The sequence below is a fragment of the Prosopis cineraria genome, unplaced genomic scaffold (genome assembly GCF_029017545.1).
Source record: "Prosopis cineraria cultivar Desert tree isolate PC_DT_omini unplaced genomic scaffold, ASM2901754v1 PC6, whole genome shotgun sequence".
Taxonomy (NCBI): domain Eukaryota; kingdom Viridiplantae; phylum Streptophyta; class Magnoliopsida; order Fabales; family Fabaceae; genus Prosopis; species Prosopis cineraria.
Genome location: NW_026555337.1, coordinates 82,087 through 103,532, shown reverse-complemented (window position 1 = coordinate 103,532; position 21,446 = coordinate 82,087). Strand labels below are relative to the sequence as shown.

The 21,446-nt window shown below is 36.9% G+C and overlaps 1 protein-coding gene across 1 annotated transcript; it reads right to left on the bottom strand.

Moving 5' to 3' along the window:
* Nucleotides 1-3,811: 3,811 nt before the first annotated feature.
* Nucleotides 3,812-21,217, bottom strand: LOC129312661 (integrin-linked protein kinase 1-like). The gene is made up of 12 exons (XM_054955336.1): nt 20,383-21,217; nt 20,201-20,275; nt 20,006-20,110; nt 19,338-19,423; nt 18,996-19,116; nt 18,026-18,105; nt 17,703-17,765; nt 17,470-17,591; nt 17,027-17,112; nt 5,640-5,764; nt 5,430-5,561; nt 3,812-4,172 (listed from the first exon to the last, which is right to left on the bottom strand). Exons 1-12 carry the CDS (start codon nt 20,803-20,805, stop codon nt 4,166-4,168), a joined length of 1,425 nt encoding a protein of 474 aa, XP_054811311.1. The 5' UTR covers nt 20,806-21,217; the 3' UTR covers nt 3,812-4,165.
* Nucleotides 21,218-21,446: the final 229 nt, after the last annotated feature.

Genomic DNA, 21,446 nt, shown 5'->3' with positions numbered 1-21,446 from the left:
ATTCATTTTGTGAATTCCAACCTCAACCGACAAATTAAATTGATTAATTCTCAACATAATCTCCAATAAATATAATCAAGTCATGAAATTCGAAATAAACTACCATCATTTCATAAATCATAATTTTCTTAATTAAAACCTAACTTTGATTCCTTAAATCAACTATTTAAAAAAAATCTAAACCTTACAAACTTTTATTTTAACATCATTAGTGTTGGCGGTATGGACGTAAATCATGGGCTACTTGAGTCGTGCCCGAAAGGACATTATCCTTAAGAACTATTTTAGCACACCAAGATGACGAACCAGTAGTTTTTCAGGATTAAACAAGCACTTTCTTTACAATGTAAGGGCACAGAACAACAAAGCTAACAGAAATAAACTTAGACGAAGAAGAGAAGTCGAAGGAGGAGGAGAATGCCCCAAAAGCTCAAGAGGTTGGCACTCATTCTGTCTATACTCTTGGCTATATATAGGCCAAAAGTAGACAGTGGGCTCATAATTTTGGATTAAACCCCATTAAGCATCGGTTACACGAATGTAAAACCCATTTAAGCACTTGTTTGGAAACATTGGGAGGATGAATACGTTTAGGAATTCAATCATCTGTTTTAGATTCTAGTGAATGGCAAAAAACGTTCATGGTTTGATTTCAAACTCTAGACAACCAAACAAATGAGATTTTTCGGTAAGCTCATGTAAATAAATAATTATTTATTTTTTTGTAAAAAAATTGATAAAAGAAACCTAATGCCTCTTGAACTCACGAGCAGGGGAGGCGAATCAATTGATTTCAGCTACAATTACCTTGAGTTGGCCTGTTTTGTATGCGTGAGCCTACTTTCCCTCCAAACTCATTTTACTAGCCCACTTCATTCCGTAATATTTATACACTAGGAGAGTTCTTCATTTAAACAGTGTGGGACTTTTGACGCACACACAACAATTAGCTCTATTGAAAATTAAATAGTTAATAAAAATATCCAAAAGTTTAAAATCTAACAACCCCTAATGTATTTTTTTTTTCTCCATCCAAAAATAAAAAACTGACAGAAACAAGATAAATAGAAAAATTTTAAAAATTTATCTAATCTTAAGAATTTTCAAATTGTTCTTAGAATATCCTCCTCTAGAAGCTCAACTTCAAAACCCCTCACACTCTCGCAGGCGGTTCCTCTCTCTCTCTCTCTCTCTCACCCACGTTGTTTCGACTTTTGTCGGGCTTACAGGAGAACAGAGGAACCGAAGGTGCGTGCGGAATGAGAAATGAAACTGGGGATATCATTTTTGGCCCACGTGCCAACCATATATTTCTTTTCTTTTTTGTTTTCCTTCTAAACTTTCATCTATTTAATTTTATTTTTTCAACATCTATATATATATATATATATATTATACACCATTTTCTAAGATTCTCTTAATATCTTAAAGTTAAAGGGTTAAAAACCATATTTTTTATTTAATCCCCACTTAAAAACATATAACCCCTCTTGGTTAATTTTTTTACTCATAATTACATAATAAAATTCAATTACCAATAAATAATTCAGTAAATTCAGATCAAGGCTGATAGATATTTATTACCTTTAATTTTATACGACTTCGTCATGAAAAATAATTTGTTTCTTTAATATTATAATTATAATTAATTTATATTGATCAATATTTTTTTAATTTTATATTCTATTTCATTATGTCACAATCTAATGTGTCTTTGTAATTCAGACAACTTGAATTTAGTTAACTTAAACTTCAATTTAATTTGTCCAAAAAAAACTTCAATTTACTTAATAAATCATATCCTAATATTAATTAAATTCTAAGAATAAAAATTTGGATGTCACACAAATCATATTGGAGAGGTACAAAAGAGTAGTTGCAGGCAAAAAAGAGGAGTAGGACGGAGAATTGCACTCATGTTCCCATAACACAATCAAATGTCAAAATGTTCATTGATAAGTGAGCATGGCAAAATGGCAAAAAATCAAAATTCTAATAAGCAACCTTTGGTCCTTAATACGTTAGCAACAACAAACATTGTCATACTCAACCTTCATTTGGTAGTAGGGAATTGGAGAAAGGAGAGCCTAAATTTGTGTGTATTTGGTATGAATGAATTGATGGATTTAGGCTCCCCACCTAGTAATGATTTCAAAATCGAACTAAATCAGACTGTCCAATCAGTCAAACTACTGGCCGATCACTCTAACATCTCAATTTAAACCATCTAATCATTTTGATTATTGGATTGGATTGAGTCACTTCTGATAAGTGGTTAGATTGTGAACCACTTAAAAATTGTGAACGAGAGTGGTTGAACAAGGCAGCTCAAATTTCACTTTTCAAGTTATTTAACATTTCATTTTTTTCTTATATTTATATTATTATATACAAATATAATTTTTACATTTAATTATTACATCATCAATTCAATTATTGATCCAATTGATTAGACTATGTAAATTATAAATTGCTAGCCTTTTTGATTCAATATTCAATGTGATTCTAAAAACATTGCCACCTAGATTTAGAAGTCCCGTTCCATTTCTCTAAAACTCAACTTTTTAACCACCTTGCCCCATCACCCCCTCCCCTAAACAAAATCCAAGGACAACGTGTAGATGATGCAGGACCACGAGGGTGACCAATCTTCCAACGGTGACTCCAAGGAAGGAGATGGCTTTGGCTACAATGGCAGCGACGCCATTCGCGAACTCACTGATGAATTCTCCTCCTATTAAGGGCAGATCTGCTATTGCCATCCCTTATTTGAAGACAAGAGCTTGTAGGCGACACTCAAGAAAGTTCTCAACAATCAAAGCCAAGATGCAGTCGAGCATGTTCTGGCTTTAATCTAGAAGCCCGTCACGGAACATCCTTTAGAGAAGAGCTTTTCCCTCAAAGATCCGATGTGGGTTCTTCGCATCAAGGGTTAAAAGCATTCTAGCAATATTAAGGATATGGCTCGTGGAAGTGGAAGTCGACATCTAATGTAGATAGATTATGGAAGTGGAAGTTGATACTTGTTGCAGGTGCTCTTGTGCGATTTCAACTCCTCGTCAATTGCCGCTACACCATCACAGCCGCTTTTTTTTTTTTAATTTATTTTTTAATTTGGTTTATGCTCTTCAACGATGAAGTTGATTGTTGCTTCGGGTTTGTTGTTCGCTGAAAGTTCATCTTTGTGTTGGGTGTTCAATCATAACTATGGAGTTCATGACTTGTACAGTTGTGGTTGGGAATATGATGAAGACCATGGATACCTTTTTCTACTTTTTTTTTTTTGAATGTTTTGACCTTTTCAAAATATAAATACATTTATTAAATAAAATTTTCATCCCACTTCCATTTACATACCAAACATTTTTTAAATTCCTACTCCCACTTCTATTTACATTTCTACTTATACTAAAAACACTTCTCTGTATCAAATAAGGTATAAGTAGCATTAGCTACATGAATTCTTACGTATTTGATAATAATATAAAATTTTTTATCATCAGCCTTCTTCTAAAATGTCTCATGTTAGATTTTGGAAGATGAGTTATAAATATCAATTGATAAATTGTGGAATATGAGTATCAAATTTTTGTTACAAGTATTTCTTAAAAAATTGCCAAATTTGATATTTATGTGTGAAAAATTTGCAATTGATATTCCAACTTTTATAATAGAGAATTGAAAAAAATGCATTTATGGGCGTAGAAATTTCACAAAAAAATTTCAAAATTTAACCATGATGTATGAAATTTAACCATGTATGAAAAATCATGCAGTTAATATTTCAACCCTTAATATGAGATATGGGATAGATTTGTCGCAAAAACTCGAAAGCCTAATTCCGCAAAACGAATAATGTGAAAGCATAACTTCCTCTAATCCGTACAAGACCTATCGTCTAAACAGTTAACAAAGTACGTTTATCAATTGCAAATCCGTAGTCGATGAATAAATAGTTTAAAAATACATTACCGGCTGGAAGCATATTTTACACACAAGGGCCGCTTCAAACCACCAAGGAAGCACGTAACTAAGTACGGAATTTCATTTCTTGACATGTCGAAGCTAAATAAGTTGATCTCCTGGTAGTTCCAACTTCAATAATCGCAATACGAAGCTCAATAACTGACTCAGGATAAAATTGGCCTTTTCCCATTCCTTGCAATCATTTCCTGCCCATATTGGGACATTCACATGATAACACCGGTTGAGAATGCAGTTAGAAATCATAAAATTTTATAAACGAATCAGGAGTGACATCATCCCCTTCAAAACATTAAAAGAGAAAATGATCATCCAACTAAGATGGCTCAGAAAATAGGGCTCATGAAAATAGGGCCATGTGGCCTCTAATGTCCGATCCCTCTAATGTTTTTTTGTAATGTCCCAACGTTCCAATAATTTTTTTTTTTTCATTTTCAAATATGATTATCCATCTAAGACGGCATAAAGGAAATAGGGCCATGTGGCCTCTGATGTCCCACTCCCCAACTTTCTAATAATTTTTTTTATCATTAGCCTCTATATAAAATGATAAATATTTTAATATCTTATAGTAATGAAACGGTTAAGTTTTGCTTTTCTTAAAAAAAGATTTTTCAAAGAAAATAAAAAAAAAGTGCACAGTTTTTAGATATTTTTCTTTGAAAAATCATTAAAATTACAAAACTGTACCATTACATCGCTGTAAGACATCAATACGTCTCTCATTTTCTGTAGAATCCAATGATCAAAGGAAAAAACACCAATTAGTAGGTTGGGGGATTACTTATAGCATCAAAAAGTGGGGTATTACCTAGATGTTAACATTTAAATGGGATCAAAGGAAAAAAAACCAATTAGTAGGTTGGGGTATTACAAATAGAATTAAAAAGTGGAGCATTAGAAGTTTCAAGCCTAGAAAACAGGGAGAATTACAAAAAGATTCCAAAGAAGGAACTTAATAAATTTTTGTGATCCGATTTAAATGTTAACATCTAGCATTTACATGCCATCTTTGTGGGACATATTTGTAATTTTCCCAAGAAAATAGCCTTTCCCATCACAGACCCAACACTTGCAGAAAAACTTGCTTAAGCTGCGGATTCATCTTTTCATTAATGTTATAGTATCTTCTCTGTTCTAACATAATGCAATATTAGTTAGTTAAGATAAAAACCCCAAGTTTCATTCAGAATAACACCCCCTCACCTCCCCCCCCCCCCACCCCAAAAAAAAAAAAAACCCCTTCCTCGGGTCATCCACTAGATTTTGAGCCGCCTCCCAGCAAGGCATTTATGGTAACAGGCCGAATCACATCAATCTATTTAAGGCATACAGATGGTGTTAAAGATATAGCAAACGCCTTTAATTTTCTAACCCTCGTTATTGTTTTATTTCATTATACAGGCAAGGCAACTAATGAGAGTTCCTCGGTACAAGAGACATACCAAGGAAGCTTGAAAGTATCTTTCCACCACCCTTGTTTTGAGCAGTTTGCCACAATTTTGTCCAACCGCACAATCACTTCAGAAAATGTTGGTCTGACAAGAGGTTCTGGATCCCAACATTCCTCAATCAACCTGCATACAAGATAGTTAGAAAGCTTTCAAATTATACTGGAAATTTGAAGCCATATTTTATATTTTGAGAAAACTGACTCTCTCAAATCTGGAGGATAACTTTTTGTTTTGATCTTGAATGGTGGCCTTTTTCCTTCTATGCACATAAGTTTCAAGGCCTCCTCCGAAGACTTCGGGTGTAAGGGCTGTATACCCTCTATCATCTGTATCCGTGAAAGAAATATCATGAAAGAAATAGATGATACGGGCTAATAATGTCTCAGAAAAATTAACCTTGCACTGCAAGATTAGGGTGCAAGGATCACCTTGCTACCACATGACAAATTGAACTGACTGGGGTAGTTGGATTTTTTTTTTTTTTTTTTTTGGTTGGGGGGGGGGGGAGATCCCAATCTACTTAGTAATTAGAATTTATCAATTACACTTATAGTTTAGCCCCCACTAACTTTACCCGTAAGAACAAAAACAAAGCCCTCTTGTCTATAAATTTACAAGTTAACTTCTACAATGACCCAAAACCCATTGCAGTGTTCTCAAATCTCTGGTCTCATCTGATTCCATCAATCATCTATCAAATCTCCAAATCTAAGTTGCTTTTTGTTAAGAGAGAAAAGGAAGAAGAAGAAGGATAGTAGAAGAGACTAATCCATTTCACAAGGGGTAAGGTCCTAAACCTAGACAGGTGCCAAAAGAGGTAAGGTCCTTCACTGTCAATAACTACCCTAGAATTCAGCAACATATAAAGACAATGATAATATAATAACATAAAGACAATAAAGCCACTTTGCTAAAAAAAAAAAAGACAATATAGCCACTAATAAAGCAGTAACATGTAACAATACTCCCCCCCCCCCCTAAAAAACATCCTTGTCCACAAGGATGGAAGTAGCAGCAGGTGCATCAACATTGAAGTGAGGGAATTTTTGCTTTGATGGCTGAAAGGTCTTCCCAAGTGGCATCTTCAGGTTGAGAGAACTCCCAGCAAGTCAGAACCTGAGTCGTACGTAAATTATGGTGCTTAAAAATCTTCCAGCGCAAAATTTCCTTGGTTTCTAAGATGAATTGGCCCTGATCATCAACTAGTGGCAAGGTAAGATTAAGAGAAACAGCTGGACTAACATACTTTTTCAGCAAAGAAACATGGAACACTGGATGAACTCGAGTGTTAGGAGGTAGATCGAACTTGTATGCAACAGCCCCAATGCGTTTCACCACTTTGAAAGGCCCAAAATAACGAGCAGCCAGCTTATGCAAGGAAGAATTATTCAACAGATTCTTCCAAAAGGGATGCAATTTAAGGAAAACCATATCTCCCACAACGAATTGGCACTCAGATATGTTCTTATTAGCTTGTAGCACCATCTGATGTTGAATCTTCAACAAATGTTGCTTCAAGAGTTGCAAAGTGAGCACTCAAGAGATACAAGTTCAATCAATCATGTCATTAGGTGGATCACTTGCTATGTAAGGTAAATGGGCGGGAGGAGGTACCTTATACACTGCCTCAAAAGGAGTCATCCCAATCGAGGAATGATAGGTGGTGTTATACCATAACTTAGCTAGTAGAAGCCACTTAACCCATTGTTTTGGGAAATTACCTGTCATGCAACAGAGATAGCACTCCAAGCAACAATTAAGTGCCTCGGTTTGGCCATCAATTTGGGGATGATAAGCGGAAGAAAAGTGCAATTTAACACCATACAACCTAGAGAGCTCCTTCCAAAACTTACCACAAAAGATTGGATCTTGGTTAGAAACAATAGACCTAGGAAAGCGATGCAACTTGACAATATTATCCATAAATATATTAGCTACATCCATAGCAGTAAAAGGGTGTTTTAAAGCCATAAAGTGGGTAGCTTCAGATAAGCAGTCAACCACCACCAAAATAATGGTCTTAAAGTAAGACTTAGGAAGGCCACTGATAAAGTCCACAGAGAGCTCAGACTAAATGTATTCAGGCATGGGTCATGGCTGGAGAAGCCTTAGGGAAGCTACCAACTCAAGCTTAAAGCACTGACAAGTTGTGTATCAATGCACATAATTGCGAACATCTCTCTCCATTCCCTTCCAATAAAAGAAAGAAGCTAATTTTTTATAAGTTGAAGTCGTACCTAAATAACTCCGCCTATGTTTATAGCCGGTCCCAAGCCCGGGTAAAGGAGGAGGGTTGTGTTAGGCCATCAACAGCCAATGTAAAAATTTGTTGAATCTATCATGAACATGGACAATAGACGTTATAATGTTAATGCTAGGTCGTTGCCCGTAAGTAACGCGCTGCATGGCTCGAGTACAGTGATAAGTGAGTTAGAGCCGCTGCATCGGCGCCCGGATGTAGTGTTAAATGAGCAAGTCATTCTGGACGCACGCGGCTAAAGAAGTTAGTCCATAAGAGCAAAATTAGATTTGGTACTTGAAATGTTGGGACATTAAATTGTAAATCTGTAGAGGTTGTAGGGGTTATGATTCAAAGGAAAATCAATATCATTTGCTTGCAAGAAACAAAATGGCGTGGAGAAGAAGCTAAGGATATTCAAGGTTTCAAACTTTGGTATACAGGAAAAGTAAGTGCACGCAATGGAGTAGGCATCATTATAGATAAGGAGTGGAAGAAGAACGTTGTAGCAGTTAGCAGAATTGAGATAGAATTATTTCTTTAAAAATGATAATTGGACGTGAGACTGTTAATATTGTTAGCGCTTATGCGCCGCAAGTCGGGACAGAAGCCAGTCTTAAGGAATTATTTTGGGAGGATCTAGAGGGGTTGATTCGACACATACCACAGAGTGAAAAGATTTTTATTGGAGGAGACTTTAATGGGCATGTCGGGAGGGAAGCTGGTCAGTATGCGAGGGTGCATGGTGGTTTTGGTTTTGGAGAGCTAAACAATGAAGGACAAACTCTTCTTGATTTCTCATTGGCGTATGATTTTAAGATTGCCAACACTTGTTTCAAGAAGAGAGATGAGCATCTCATCACTTACAAAAGTGGAGCCTCAAGGTCGCAGATTGATTTTCTTTTGGTTAGGAACACAGATAGAAAACTTTGTAAAAATTGTAAGGTGATACCCGGAGATGCTGTAACGACACAACATAGGGTCCTAGTCCTTGATGTGTGTATTATGAGTAAAATCCAAAAACGTCGACAAGTAGTAACACCAAGGATTAGGTGGTGGCAATTAAAAGGTGAGAAGCAAGATATTTTCAAGCGAAATCTTTTGGATAAAGGAATTTGGGATTCTCAGGGAAGTGCTAACATTATATGGGAGGATATGGCTAAAAAGATACGGGAGGTTGCAAAAGTAGTTTTGGGAGAATCGAAAGGTTCTGGTCCGAGAGATAAGGAGTCTTGGTGGTGGAATAATAGTGTACAGGACAAAATCAAGTATAAGAAGAACTGTTTTAAAGCCATACATTTGTGTAACAATGAGGAAAATTGGGAGAGGTACCGTTTGGCTAAGAAGGAAACTAAGAGAGCTGTGGGTGAAGCTCGTTCTAAAGCTTTTGAAGAATTTTATAAGAACCTTGAGACGAAGGAAGGAGAGCAAAATATTTATAAGATTGCCAAGAGTAGGGAAAGAAAATCAAGAGATCTAGAACAGGTAAGGTGTATTAAGGATGAAGAGGGAAGAATTTTAGTTACAGATGATGAAATTAAAAATAGATGGGAGACTTATTTTTCTAAACTTTTCAATGATGGAGAGGATTCATCTAGTAACTTGGAGGATTTAGTAACTGGTGAAGGAGAACAAAATTTGTCATTCTATCGAAAAATACGTGATAAGGAGGTAAAGGAAGCTCTTAAGAAAATGGCAAATGGTAGAGCCAACGGACCTGATTGTATATCTATCGAAGCGTGGAAATGTTTAGGTGAAGAAGGGGTGAGATGGTTAACTAAGTTATTTAATGTGATTTTACGGTCCAAGAAAATGCCTGATGAGTGGAGGAGAAGTACATTAATTCCTATTTATAAAAATAAAGGAGATATTCAGAATTGTACTAACTATAGAGGATTAAACTCATGAGCCACACAATGAAATTGTGGGAGAAAGTAATTGAGCACAGGTTGAGATTGGAGACAAGTATTTCTGAGAATCAATTTGGTTTTATGCCAGGTAGATCAACTACAGAGGCGATTTATCTACTAAGGGGATTAATGGAAAAGTATCATTGTAAAGATAAAGATCTACACATGGTTTTTATTGATTTGGAAAAAGCTTATGACCGTATACCAAGAGAAGTGCTTTGGAAAGCGTTGGAAAAAAAGGGAGTACGGATTGCTTATATTAAAGCCATACAAGATATGTATGAGGGGGTAAAAACTAGTATAAGAACGCCTAGTGGTCAAACAAAGGATTTTCCTATAAAGATTGGACTACATCAGGGATCATCTCTGAGTCCTTATTTGTTCAACTTGATTTTAAATGTTTTGACGGAACATATTCAAGAGGAAATCCCGAAATGTATGCTCTTCGCGGATGATATAGTTCTTATAGCAGAGACAAGAGAAGAGGTTAATTGCAAACTTGAGTTATGGAGGAGGACATTGGAGTCGAAAGGTTTTCGTCTGAGCAGAAGTAAGACGGAATATTTATATTGTAAATTTGGTAAAGGACTATTCGAAAATAATTTGGAAGTGAAATTGGGAGATCAAATTATACCTCAAGTGGAAAAGTTTAGATATTTGGGAGCCATTATTCAAAATGATGGCGAAATCAGTGGAGATATTTCACATAGAATTCAAGCTGGGTGGTTTAATTGGAGAAAAGCTAAAGGAGTTATTTGTGACCGTAAGGTGCCTAATAAACTTAAAGGAAAGTTTTATCGTACTGCTATCAGACCGGCAATGTTATATAGTAGTGAATGCTGGGCTCTAACGGGACAGCAAGAGCATAAAGTTGGAGTAGCAGAGATGAGAATGTTACGATGGATGTGCGGACATACACGTAAAGATAAAATTCGAAATGAGCACATACGCGAAAAAGTGAGGGTGGCACCTATTGAGGAAAAAATGGTAGAAAATCGGTTGAGATGGTTTGGGCATGTACAAAGAAGACCAAGGGAGGCACCAGTGAGAAGAGTGGAACATATAACTTTGAGTCCGATTAAGAGAGGTAGAGGAAGGCCTAAGAGAACACTCTTGGAAGTTGTTGAACGTGATCTCTTAATTAATAATATTTCTAAAAGCTTGATAAATGATAGAGCACAATGGCGTCTTGCAATCCATGTAGCCGACCCCACCTAGTGGGATAAAGGCTTGTTGTTGTTGTTGTTGTTGTTGAAGTCGTACCTAAATGTCCACCAATAGCATCATCATGAAAATATTTAAGCAAATCCTCTCTAAGTCCATAATTAGCCCCTACCATTAGCTTACCCTTCCATTTCAACCATCGATGCTCCCAGGTGTTCTTAGAATTAGATAAATGATCATTTTCTAGACACTTAATGAGTTGTCACAACTGATCATCAAGAAGCCAAGAGTCCCGAACTCTGTCATATAAAGGCGACATAGGTATAAAAATAGCCAAACAATCCCCACTAGAGTGCCTAGAGAGAGCATCAGCTACTATATTATTGCAACCCTTAACGGTAAACAATTTCATAATCAAGTCCCCATAGCTTGTGAAGCCATTTACATTGCTCCTAGCTCGCATCTTGTTGCTCTAGATGGTGCTTCAATGGCAAGTGGTTTGTTTTGATGATGAATTTCCTCCCCAAAAGATAGGAGCCACTACTTGACAGCAAAAACAATAGCCAACAACTCACATTCATAAGCAGATAACTATCTCTTGCAGGCAAAAAGCACCTTACTAGCAAAAGCCAAAGGATGGCCGTTTTGAGATAAAATTGCACCCAATCCATACCCTAAAGCATCGATATCAACTACAAAGGTCTCATTAAAGTTTGGAAGAGCAAGCACTAAAGGGGAAATCATAGCATTCTTGAGGGACTCAAAAGTTGCTTGAGCTTGTGGAGACCAAACAAAATGCTCATGCTTCTTCAACAACTCCCTGAGGGGACTACTAATACTACCATAACTCTTTGACAAAACATCGATAATATCCCTTAAGACCAAAAAAATCCCTCAATTCTTTGACCAAAAAGGGAATAGGCCAAGAGGCCATTGCTTCCAACTTCTTTGGGTCCATTTGGACACATTCACTATAATGACATGGCCAAGATAACCTATTTGGCTTGCAGCAAAAATGCGCTTGGAAGCCTTAGCAAAGAGTTGATGATGACATAAAAGTAACAAGGTTTCTCACAAATGCTCCAAGTGAGCTGTCCACTCTTTGTTGTACACTAGGATATCATCAAAGAAGACCAAAATGAATTTCCACAAGAAGGGTTTGAAAACTGAGTTCATGGGACCTTGAAGGTAGTAGGAGCATTAATGAGACCAAATGGCATGACCATAAATTCACACAACCCTTCATATGTGAAAGGTTGTTTTAGCAATACCTGCCTTGTGCATCTTGATTTGGTGGTAGCCATCTCTTAAATCTAGCTTGGAGAAAAATTGAGCCCCGGTAAATTCATCCAGGAGCTCCTCTATGACTGGAATAGGGAACTTACTTTTCACAATGGCTTCATTCAACTTCCTACAATCGACACAAAAAGAACCACGCCCATCCTTCTTTTGAACCAATACCATAAGGGCAGCAAATGAGCTATTCCTTTCTCAAATGATACCATTGTTAAGCATTTGTTGGATTTGTTTTCAATTTCAGATTTTTGTGCTGGGCTATAGTGATAAGGCTTACAACTGATCAATTGATAAATTTTAAGAGGAATGGAGTGATCAAATGAGCGAGAAGGAGAAGGAAGTACAGATGGCTCAGCAAACAGGTCCACAAAGGAGTCTAAGAGACTTTGCAACTGAAATTTCTGAACCGTAGAAAGAGAAGGATTTAGTGGCAATTCTACTTGTAAGTGATGAAGAGCATGAATCAAGTAGAGATGATGTGGCATCTATGTAACACAATTTGAGAGAGTTACTGGCGCGATCGAACTCGGTGCCTTGCATCCAATTCCTTTTAATTCAACCAGATTGCCATTCCTGCAAAATTCAAATACTCGTTCCTCCATATCCATGGTAAACCGACCCGAAGTTTTAAGCTACTGTGCCCCCAAAACCATATCAAAAGCGCCAATTTTCATAACCAGAAAATCAGAAGAGAAGAAATTAGAGCCCATTTCCCATTCCAACGAGCAATATTTAGTAACCAAGATTTGTCTACTGTCAGCCACCATGATTTGAACCTTATCACAGTTCAGCATCTTCAACCTAAGCTATTTTGCCAATCCAAAATCAATCATGTTATGGGTGCTCCTTATATCAATCAAGATGATGATCCATTGCTTTTTAATATGGCCAAGAATTTGTAAAGTGTATGTCCCCTCCTTGCCTTCCATAGCGTTCACAATACCAATAATTTTTGAAGGATCGACTTCCTCCAAAGTATCCTCAAAGACCACGACACTATCTTCAACTATGAGGGCAAAGACTTGGGAATCTTGACATTGACGGGTGTCAGTGTATTTATCTCCACACCAATAATAAAGACCCTTGCATATTCTCTCGTCTAATTTGCATTTTGAAAGCCGTTTGGTTGGTTTGGATAATGCAGTGGGTGTGGCATTGGAAACAAGGTTCAATTTGGGCTTATGTGTAGTTAGGCCCATAGACGAGGTTGATTTAAAAGCTAGGTTGGGTTTTGAGCCTGATGGGTATGGAGAAAGAAATAGAGAAGACGTAAGAATTGAAAACACTAAATTAGAGGAAAAGAACTTACGCATTGTGGAAGAAGGAGCATTATCGTGAATGGCCTTAATCATAGCAACTTGACGCCTTGCAACTTCATTGTGCTTGCAAGAGATATGGGTTGCAAAGCGAAAACGCTTTGCTGAACCTTACTTTACAAGCCTCCAATATAACAATGCATTGCAACATCCTTAGATAAGTCTACTTTCGCTAACAACTCATCAAATTTCTCTTCATACTCCTCCATAAAATGTTGGATTTGAAGGTTTTTTAAAGCAATCATGGGGTTTTCATCTTGGATGCCACCAAACATGGCCTCCATCTCTTTAAAATGCTCATCCCAAGAAAGGTTAGAAAGTCGTCTCTATTTTAGGAAGGCAAGGTGCCACCGAAAAGCTTGTTTCTCCACATAGATGCTGAGAAGACGGATGCACTGCTCAATCAAAGTCTCGTCAACATAAAAAAAACCGATGGCAACGATAAGCCTAACTACAAAAACCAAACCCATCAAACTTAGGGAACTCGACTCGACTAAGCTTTGTCGAAGTCGAGTAAGGCAATAGGAGTGTGAGTAGAAGCCTTTGGGAAGACCCAAATTGAGGGGGTGGGGTGAAAATGGGTGGCGAGGGTGCTGAAGTTGAAGGTGTTGCTAGTCTGGATAACTGAGGTGGTGGAGGGATGGAGATGGGTTGGGATGGTGGGGAAACCGTAGGTCTAGGAGGGGGGGAGGGTGCATGGGAAGGCTCACCTATTTCAAAGGTAGGGAGGCGAGGAGGTTGGTGGGTCAAAATGAAGAGCTTGGTTGAGATATCTGAAAGTTGGTCAAAAAACTGGGTCAAAGTTTGCTTAATCTTAGATATGTTGTCGGAGTTTTGCTGGACCAAGGTAAATTGCATCTCAAGATGATGCTCCAAATTAGTTACTTGTTCAGTTGAGGACCATGTCTTCGACGGAGCCGTGGCCAGAGAGACAGCTCTGATACCTAATGTTAAGAGAGAAGAGGAGGAAGAAGAAGAAGGGTAGTAGAAGAGGTTAATTCATTTCATGAGCATAAGCCAAGGAGGCAGTGTCCGATATATACCCAAAACCTAGACACATGCCACAAGAGGTAAGGCCTTACATTGTCAACAAGTACCCTAGAATTCAACAACATATAAAAGACAATAATAATATAACAACATAAAGACAATAAAGCCCCTAATAAAGTAGTAACGTGTAACCCTTTTCATCTTTCATTAGTGGAAACAGAAGGGACAAATCAAGAACCATAGCTAAATACCAATGAACACAAGGAGATTTGTCATTCAAGGGGGAAAAAACCTCATGCTCACAAGCAAGAGCCTCCTAGGATTTTGTAAACAAAAGCAAGCAAAAACATTATGGCACAAACTCAAATTTGAGGCTAGCATAAGGTACTTGAGATTTTCTCTGAAATCTCTAATTTTTAAGGAGCTTACTCTTGAAGTGGAAACTGAGCTGACCCCTGGGTTTCTAGATCATCTTATATCGGGTTATTAGACTTGGAAACTGAGCTTACCCTTAGTTTTCTAGATCATCTTATATAGGGTACTCCCTACTTCACAATTGCATAAAATGTTTCTAGAAAGCGGACCAGAGATGCCATTACTGGAGGGGGAATTCGAAGATGAGCTACTTCAGCCTCAATTTAGCATTGGTCTAAAGGGTGTTTCTAAAATTGATACAATCATTAGGTAGAAGAATAGATCATGCACACACTAAGACGATTAGCAGTTGAGGAGAAAGTCTACAATGCTTTATTAGAATTGCATATATATATATAGAGAGGAAAAGGCTAAAGTATACTTTTAATTCTCTAACTTTATATAAGATTTTAATTTGATCCTTTAATTTTGTAAAGTAATTTTTCAGTCCTTTAACCCTAATATCATTAGTTTCAAATGATTATTTTTTTTGTCAAGTAGATCTACACAAAAAATGAAATTGTGGGAGAAAGTAATTGAGCACAGGTTGAGATTGGAGACAAGTATTTCTGAGAATCAATTTGGTTTTATGCCAGGTAGATCAATTACAGAGGCGATTTATCTACTAGGGGGATTAATGAAAAAGTATCGTTGCAAAGATAAAGATCTACACATGGTTTTTATTGATTTGGAAAAAACTTATGACCGTATACCAAGAGAAGTGCTTTGGAAAGCGTTGGAAAAAAAGGGAGTACGGATTACTTATATTAAAGCCATACAAGATATGTATGAGGGGGTAAAAACTAGTATAAGAACGCCTAGTGGTCAAACAAAGGATTTTCCTATAAAGATTGGACTACATCAGGGATCATCTCTGAGTCCTTATTTGTTCAACTTGATTTTAAATGTTTTGACGGAACATATTCAAGAGGAAATCCCGAAATGTATGCTCTTCGCGGATGATATAGTTCTTATAGCAGAGACAAGAGAAGAGGTTAATTGCAAACTTGAGTTATGGAGGAGGACATTGGAGTCGAAAGGTTTTCGTCTGAGTAGAAGTAAGACGGAATATTTATATTGTAAATTTGGTAAAGGACTATTCGAAAATAATTTGGAAGTGAAATTGGGAGATCAAATTATACCTCAAGTGGAAAAGTTTAGATATTTGGGAGCCATTATTCAAAATGATGGCGAAATCAGTGGAGATATTTCACATAGAATTCAAGCTGGGTGGTTTAATTGGAGAAAAGCTAAAGGAGTTATTTGTGACCGTAAGGTGCCTGATAAACTTAAAGGAAAGTTTTATCGTACTGCTATCAGACCGACAATGTTATATAGTAGTAAATGCTGGGCTCTAACGGGACAGCAAGAGCATAAAGTTGGAGTAGCAGAGATGAGAATGTTACGATGGATGTGCGGACATACACGTAAAGATAAAATTCAAAATGAGCACATACGCGAAAAAGTGAGGGTGGCACCTATTGAGGAAAAAATGGTAGAAAATCGGTTGAGATGGTTTGGGCATGTACAAAGAAGACCAAGGGAGGCACCAGTGAGAAGAGTGGAACATATAACTTTGAGTCCGATTAAGAGAGGTAGAGGAAGGCCTAAGAGAACACTCTTGGAAGTTGTTGAATGTGATCTCTTAATTAATAATATTTCTAAAAGCTTGATAAATGATAGAGCACAATGGCGTCTTGCAATCCATGTAGCCGACCCCACCTAGTGGGATAAAGGCTTGTTGTTGTTGTTGATTATTTTTTGTGTCAATCATTGTTATTTTGAAAAAATTAAACTTAATATGTTAACATTTGAAAATGTTTTGTCAATATTTAAAAATTCAATATAAAAATTTGTTAGGATAAAACTAAAAGTGTTAGGATTAAAGGACTAAAAAAACATTTTATAAAATTAAGAAACTAAAATGAAACGTTGTGTAAAGTTAAAGGACTCAATACATACTCTAGCCCAAAGAAAACTAAAGGCTCCAAAAATAATAATACCACTGTGCATCAGCAATGCATGTTTTAGAAATCCAGCAATGTTCCTTGAAACTGGAAGAGCATAGACTTAAAAAACCACTATTTAAAATTTATTCCCAATTCCCAAGATCAAGCAATGCGTGTAAAGTTGAGGGACATAACACATCAAAACATGAAGGTCCGGATATGTATTTTAAGAGGAACTTTTCTTGAAAACATGTATCTCATAACTGGAAAGAACAAATCAATCATATTGATATTTTGTGAAAATAAGTACCTCATATACAATGAGACCAAAGGAAAATGCATCCACACTTCTATCAAATGTATCATCTTTGTAAATCTCTGGTGCCATGTACAAGCCTACAATGAATAATGCCAAATCATTAATTTAACTGCAGATTTTCGTAGCAACTCCATGCTTTTACATTTTTAATCAGATTTAATTTATTAATATGTCCCATAACGAATGTTCCTTTTCCTTTCATTTTCTTTCTCAAAATGATAGAACTTTTGCTAGCATCTATAAGGCCTCCACTGTTTTATAATTTCTTTATTTTCAGTGTAAAGGCATATCTCCCACTACGGTGATTTGCCACAGTTATGTTGAGTTAATCCCATCAATTCCAGTATATTTTCATACTATTTTTGGAGTGTGGTGTGGCAGCTATCAGAATCTAAGTGATGATGATCTGTTTTTTAACATACATTAAAACTTACTTGAACGGTCAATGTTAGCCCCAGGCTGCACCAGTCTTGTTTTGTCAGGTGAAATCTTTGACAATCTTACCATACCAAATCCAGCTACCTTCAACTGTCCTCCACTATCCAGCAAAATATTTCTGGCACCTTGCGAAAATTTCACATATTAAAGGAACAGTGATTTCAATGAAAGAAACAAAATCTATAATGTACATGCATATCAAATTAATACTTGTACCAAGTCGTCTTACTTTGGCTTTAAATCACAGTGGATAATAGGATCTGGTTTACATTCATGGAGATAATTCATGCCCCTGATAACAAGAAATTAACCAAAATATCACACACACAAAAATATATATAAAAACAACAGAAAAGAATGGCCAATAAAAGAATAATAATTTGGGCCATTGTAATTTTATCAACCTGAGAAAATGACCAAAAGTGAAGCTAGGAAATCAATGAGCACACACAATACGAGAGAATGAAAATGTCAAAAAATTGACATGAAAATTATAAAAAAGCTATGTTCATCAAGCTTTTAAAATATTTTGAAAAAAAAAAAAAAACTTGCCTAGCAATATCAAGAGCGAAACGTAGAGCTTTTGATGGGGATAGACGACCTTTCTTTTGAAGATAGCTTGCTAGATCACCCTGAAATTTTATTTGTAGCATTGGCAAGTCATTCAGATATGAAAAACACTTCAAAAGAATTTCAAAGTCATCTCCATTGACTTCTCCGAACAGGAAGGATATAAATATACTTAATCTATCTCTTTTTTCCCCCTGATCTACTTTATGTTTTTAAGGCTGCATATGCATCAACACATAAGCCTATTCTTTAAAAGGAGGAAAAAACATTTAAAAATCACTTTATGCAAGGATTCAAGAATGCACAATCTAAATGAATAACTTCTGAGAAGCTCATTGGGGATAACAATGATGGCACACAGAATGTCCAGGACTTCAGGTGTGATACTTAAATATTTAAGCATAACAGTGTACTTTCAGATGGATTACCCAGAGTCAAAAATCAACTTATTGATGTCCATCAGCATCATTTAGAAGATATTCCTCATACACCATCAGGATAGGTAAAACATAAGAAGGGACAAAGTAAAGGTTTGATTTCATTCACTAACTTAATTTAAGGAACAATAGAGTGAACATCAACTTTAAAAGTATTCAAAATTCATTTTTTTTTGGATGAAATTAAAAATTCAAATATCAAAACACTTAAGACATTATGAATTAGGAAATGACAATGAACAGAAAACAATTCATATTTATCTGCTTGCTTATGGTGGGGGGGGGGGGATGGAATTATGCATATCTTTTGGCAGAATAATACTGATCTCCGTGATTCCTTATTGCAGTTTTAGTCCGACGATACAACATAGGGCCAAATCACATTTCCAATAAATTTCTCATCTCACTGAGATGCTCCTGCATTATTTCATTCTTTCACTTTTCTGTATTTGATATAACACCTCTCACCCTCTCTCAAATGCAAAGACCAATAGAGGAAGGGAGCATAAGCTTACCTTAGGATGATACTCTGAAACTATCATCATGGGTATATTTTGGGTGACAGCTCCAACAAACTGGACCACATTAGGATGTCGCACCTTCTCCAATAACATGAGCTCATGTTTGAAAGCATTTCTAGGCGAAGTATAGAAAACACTAAGGTAAGTGTCACTCCTGTGTAATTAACTGTCTAGACAAGTGGATAACACTTGACAAAATCAAGATGAAAAGTGCTGACTAATTTGCAGCCAGCCAAAAGCTGAGCCAAGCAGGATAAACATCAAATATTTTGGTAGGGTGGCAAGAAGCACATCATACAGGCACACAAAAACATGATAGTTGAGGCATATTCATACATGCTATCAGGGTCTGAATAACAGTCCTTATCAAGGATCTTGACAGAAACCTTAGTGCCATTCCATTTAGCTACTTGATATGCTCCCTGTGAAAAGAGAGATCTAACATGAGAAGAAAACCACATAAGCAAGTAACTTTATAGATACAGAGAATTCATGTATGCTATAGCAGTTCCAAACGTGCATCTGGATGTTCAATAGTTCGGACATGTATTTGCAACTTAACTAAACAAACAATATGAGAAAGTGTTTCACAAATCTTAACATGAGCTGGGCACCCATTATCAGTACTCACTTCAAAAAACAAAACGTTCGCTGGAATAAATTTAAAAAAAAAAAAAGCAGAAAGATTCAGAGTCAAGAGAATCTACTTCAGAACTAACAGATCGTTGCAAACTAAAAATAAATACATGGCAAACAACTAATCCAATGTCGCACAGTAATAAAACAAGATGACACCGCCAATCATGGCAGCTGACCAATTGGAAAGCGAATCCCCTCAGATTATCTGTCTTAATAACAACAACTCTGCGAAATCCATGATATAAATCATACCAGAAATAATTTAAAAATATATGCAATACTCAACTAAAAAGCCCCGTAATCTTTTGAACGATGAAGGTAACCAAAAATCCACCAAGAGGAATTGGGAAGAAAAGAACCCACACCTTTGAAATGCCATCACTCTTCCGGACCTGGAGTTCTAAGGGATTAAGTTCATATTCCGGAACTTCCCGCGGATTGGCAACAGACATCGGAGTCTTCCTGGTTTTCTAACGGCATCAAAGATTAATTAATAAGTGGTTAATTTCAAAATGCGTAAATATAGCTGTAGAGAAGAGTGTGAATAAGGAATATGATACCGGCGCTTTGGCTCCACGGGTCTTCAATATATTGTAAACTTCTGTATTTCCATAGTATTTGGCGTCAGCAGCAGCCTGCCCATGTATTAACAAACTCTCCCAAATGAAAATGGAGGAACGTCTAGAAGAGGATGGAGCATTTGCAAGCATGGGAAAAGAAGTGGAACGAGAACGAAAAGTACCGTACTGCCCCAACGATCTCGAGCATCAATATTAGCCTTGCGGCTGAGCAAGAGCTTCACAACCTCCACATGTCCTTCACAGGCAGCGATATGCAACGCAGTGCGGCCATCCAAGTCAATGCTATTGACATCAATGCCCTCATTTAGCAAATCCTCCACTCCCTTCACGTCCCCTCTGCAGGCCATGAACAGCAACTGCATCGTGGAGTCGAGGTTCTCTGGCACTGCCAGGTCATTATCATGACTGGGACTGCGGCGAATCGGATCGAGTGATGACTGGCGACCGAAACTGAACCTGAGATTGTTGCGTCGGGGATCCAAGGACGACTGCCGCGAGAACTGCCGGCTCAGATTCCGGCGCAGAGAACCGGTGGAGAATTGGCGCGAGATGCCTTGCTTCAATTGCGCGGCAATGTTTTCCATCGCTTTCCTTGGGATCGAATAAGAAGCGCACAAAGGTGCCAGCTGAAAAGTGATGGATAGATGCAGAGCTCTACATAACAATCAATGGATCAAAGCAAATTTGGTGCGGGGTGTAATCTTTGAACGTAAGGATCGATGGATATCAATAATGGCAGAATTCAATACGTATGAGTATATATGTGTGTCTGTTTGGGATCTAGAACTTGGCCGGGTGAAGGAGAGACGAAAACAGGGATGGATCTCCTTCAAACCGGAGGTTTGGTTGATATCGCAAAGACCAGAGATATAGACTCAGCGAAAGGGGACAGGTATTGACCGGGGAAGTCAAAAGCTTTTGTTTCCACACACTTCCGCGGTAAAGCTGTTCTTTCTGTGTCTAATAATACGTCTCGAATTTTGAAACGCGGCAGTCCCAAATTCCGGCCGACCATTCCCCTACATTTACGTTTCAGGAAAATTTAATTTAAGACTCCTTCATCGCACTACTTTTTTTTTTTTCCGAGCGAAAAAACTATTTCATCACACTAAACGAAACTTGAACTTTAAAAATTTATTTCAGACCAAACATGCTGAAATAAAATTAAAATATAATAAAATTACCTCATCAATCTTCACCTCTTTTATTTTTCTATTAAAGTTGT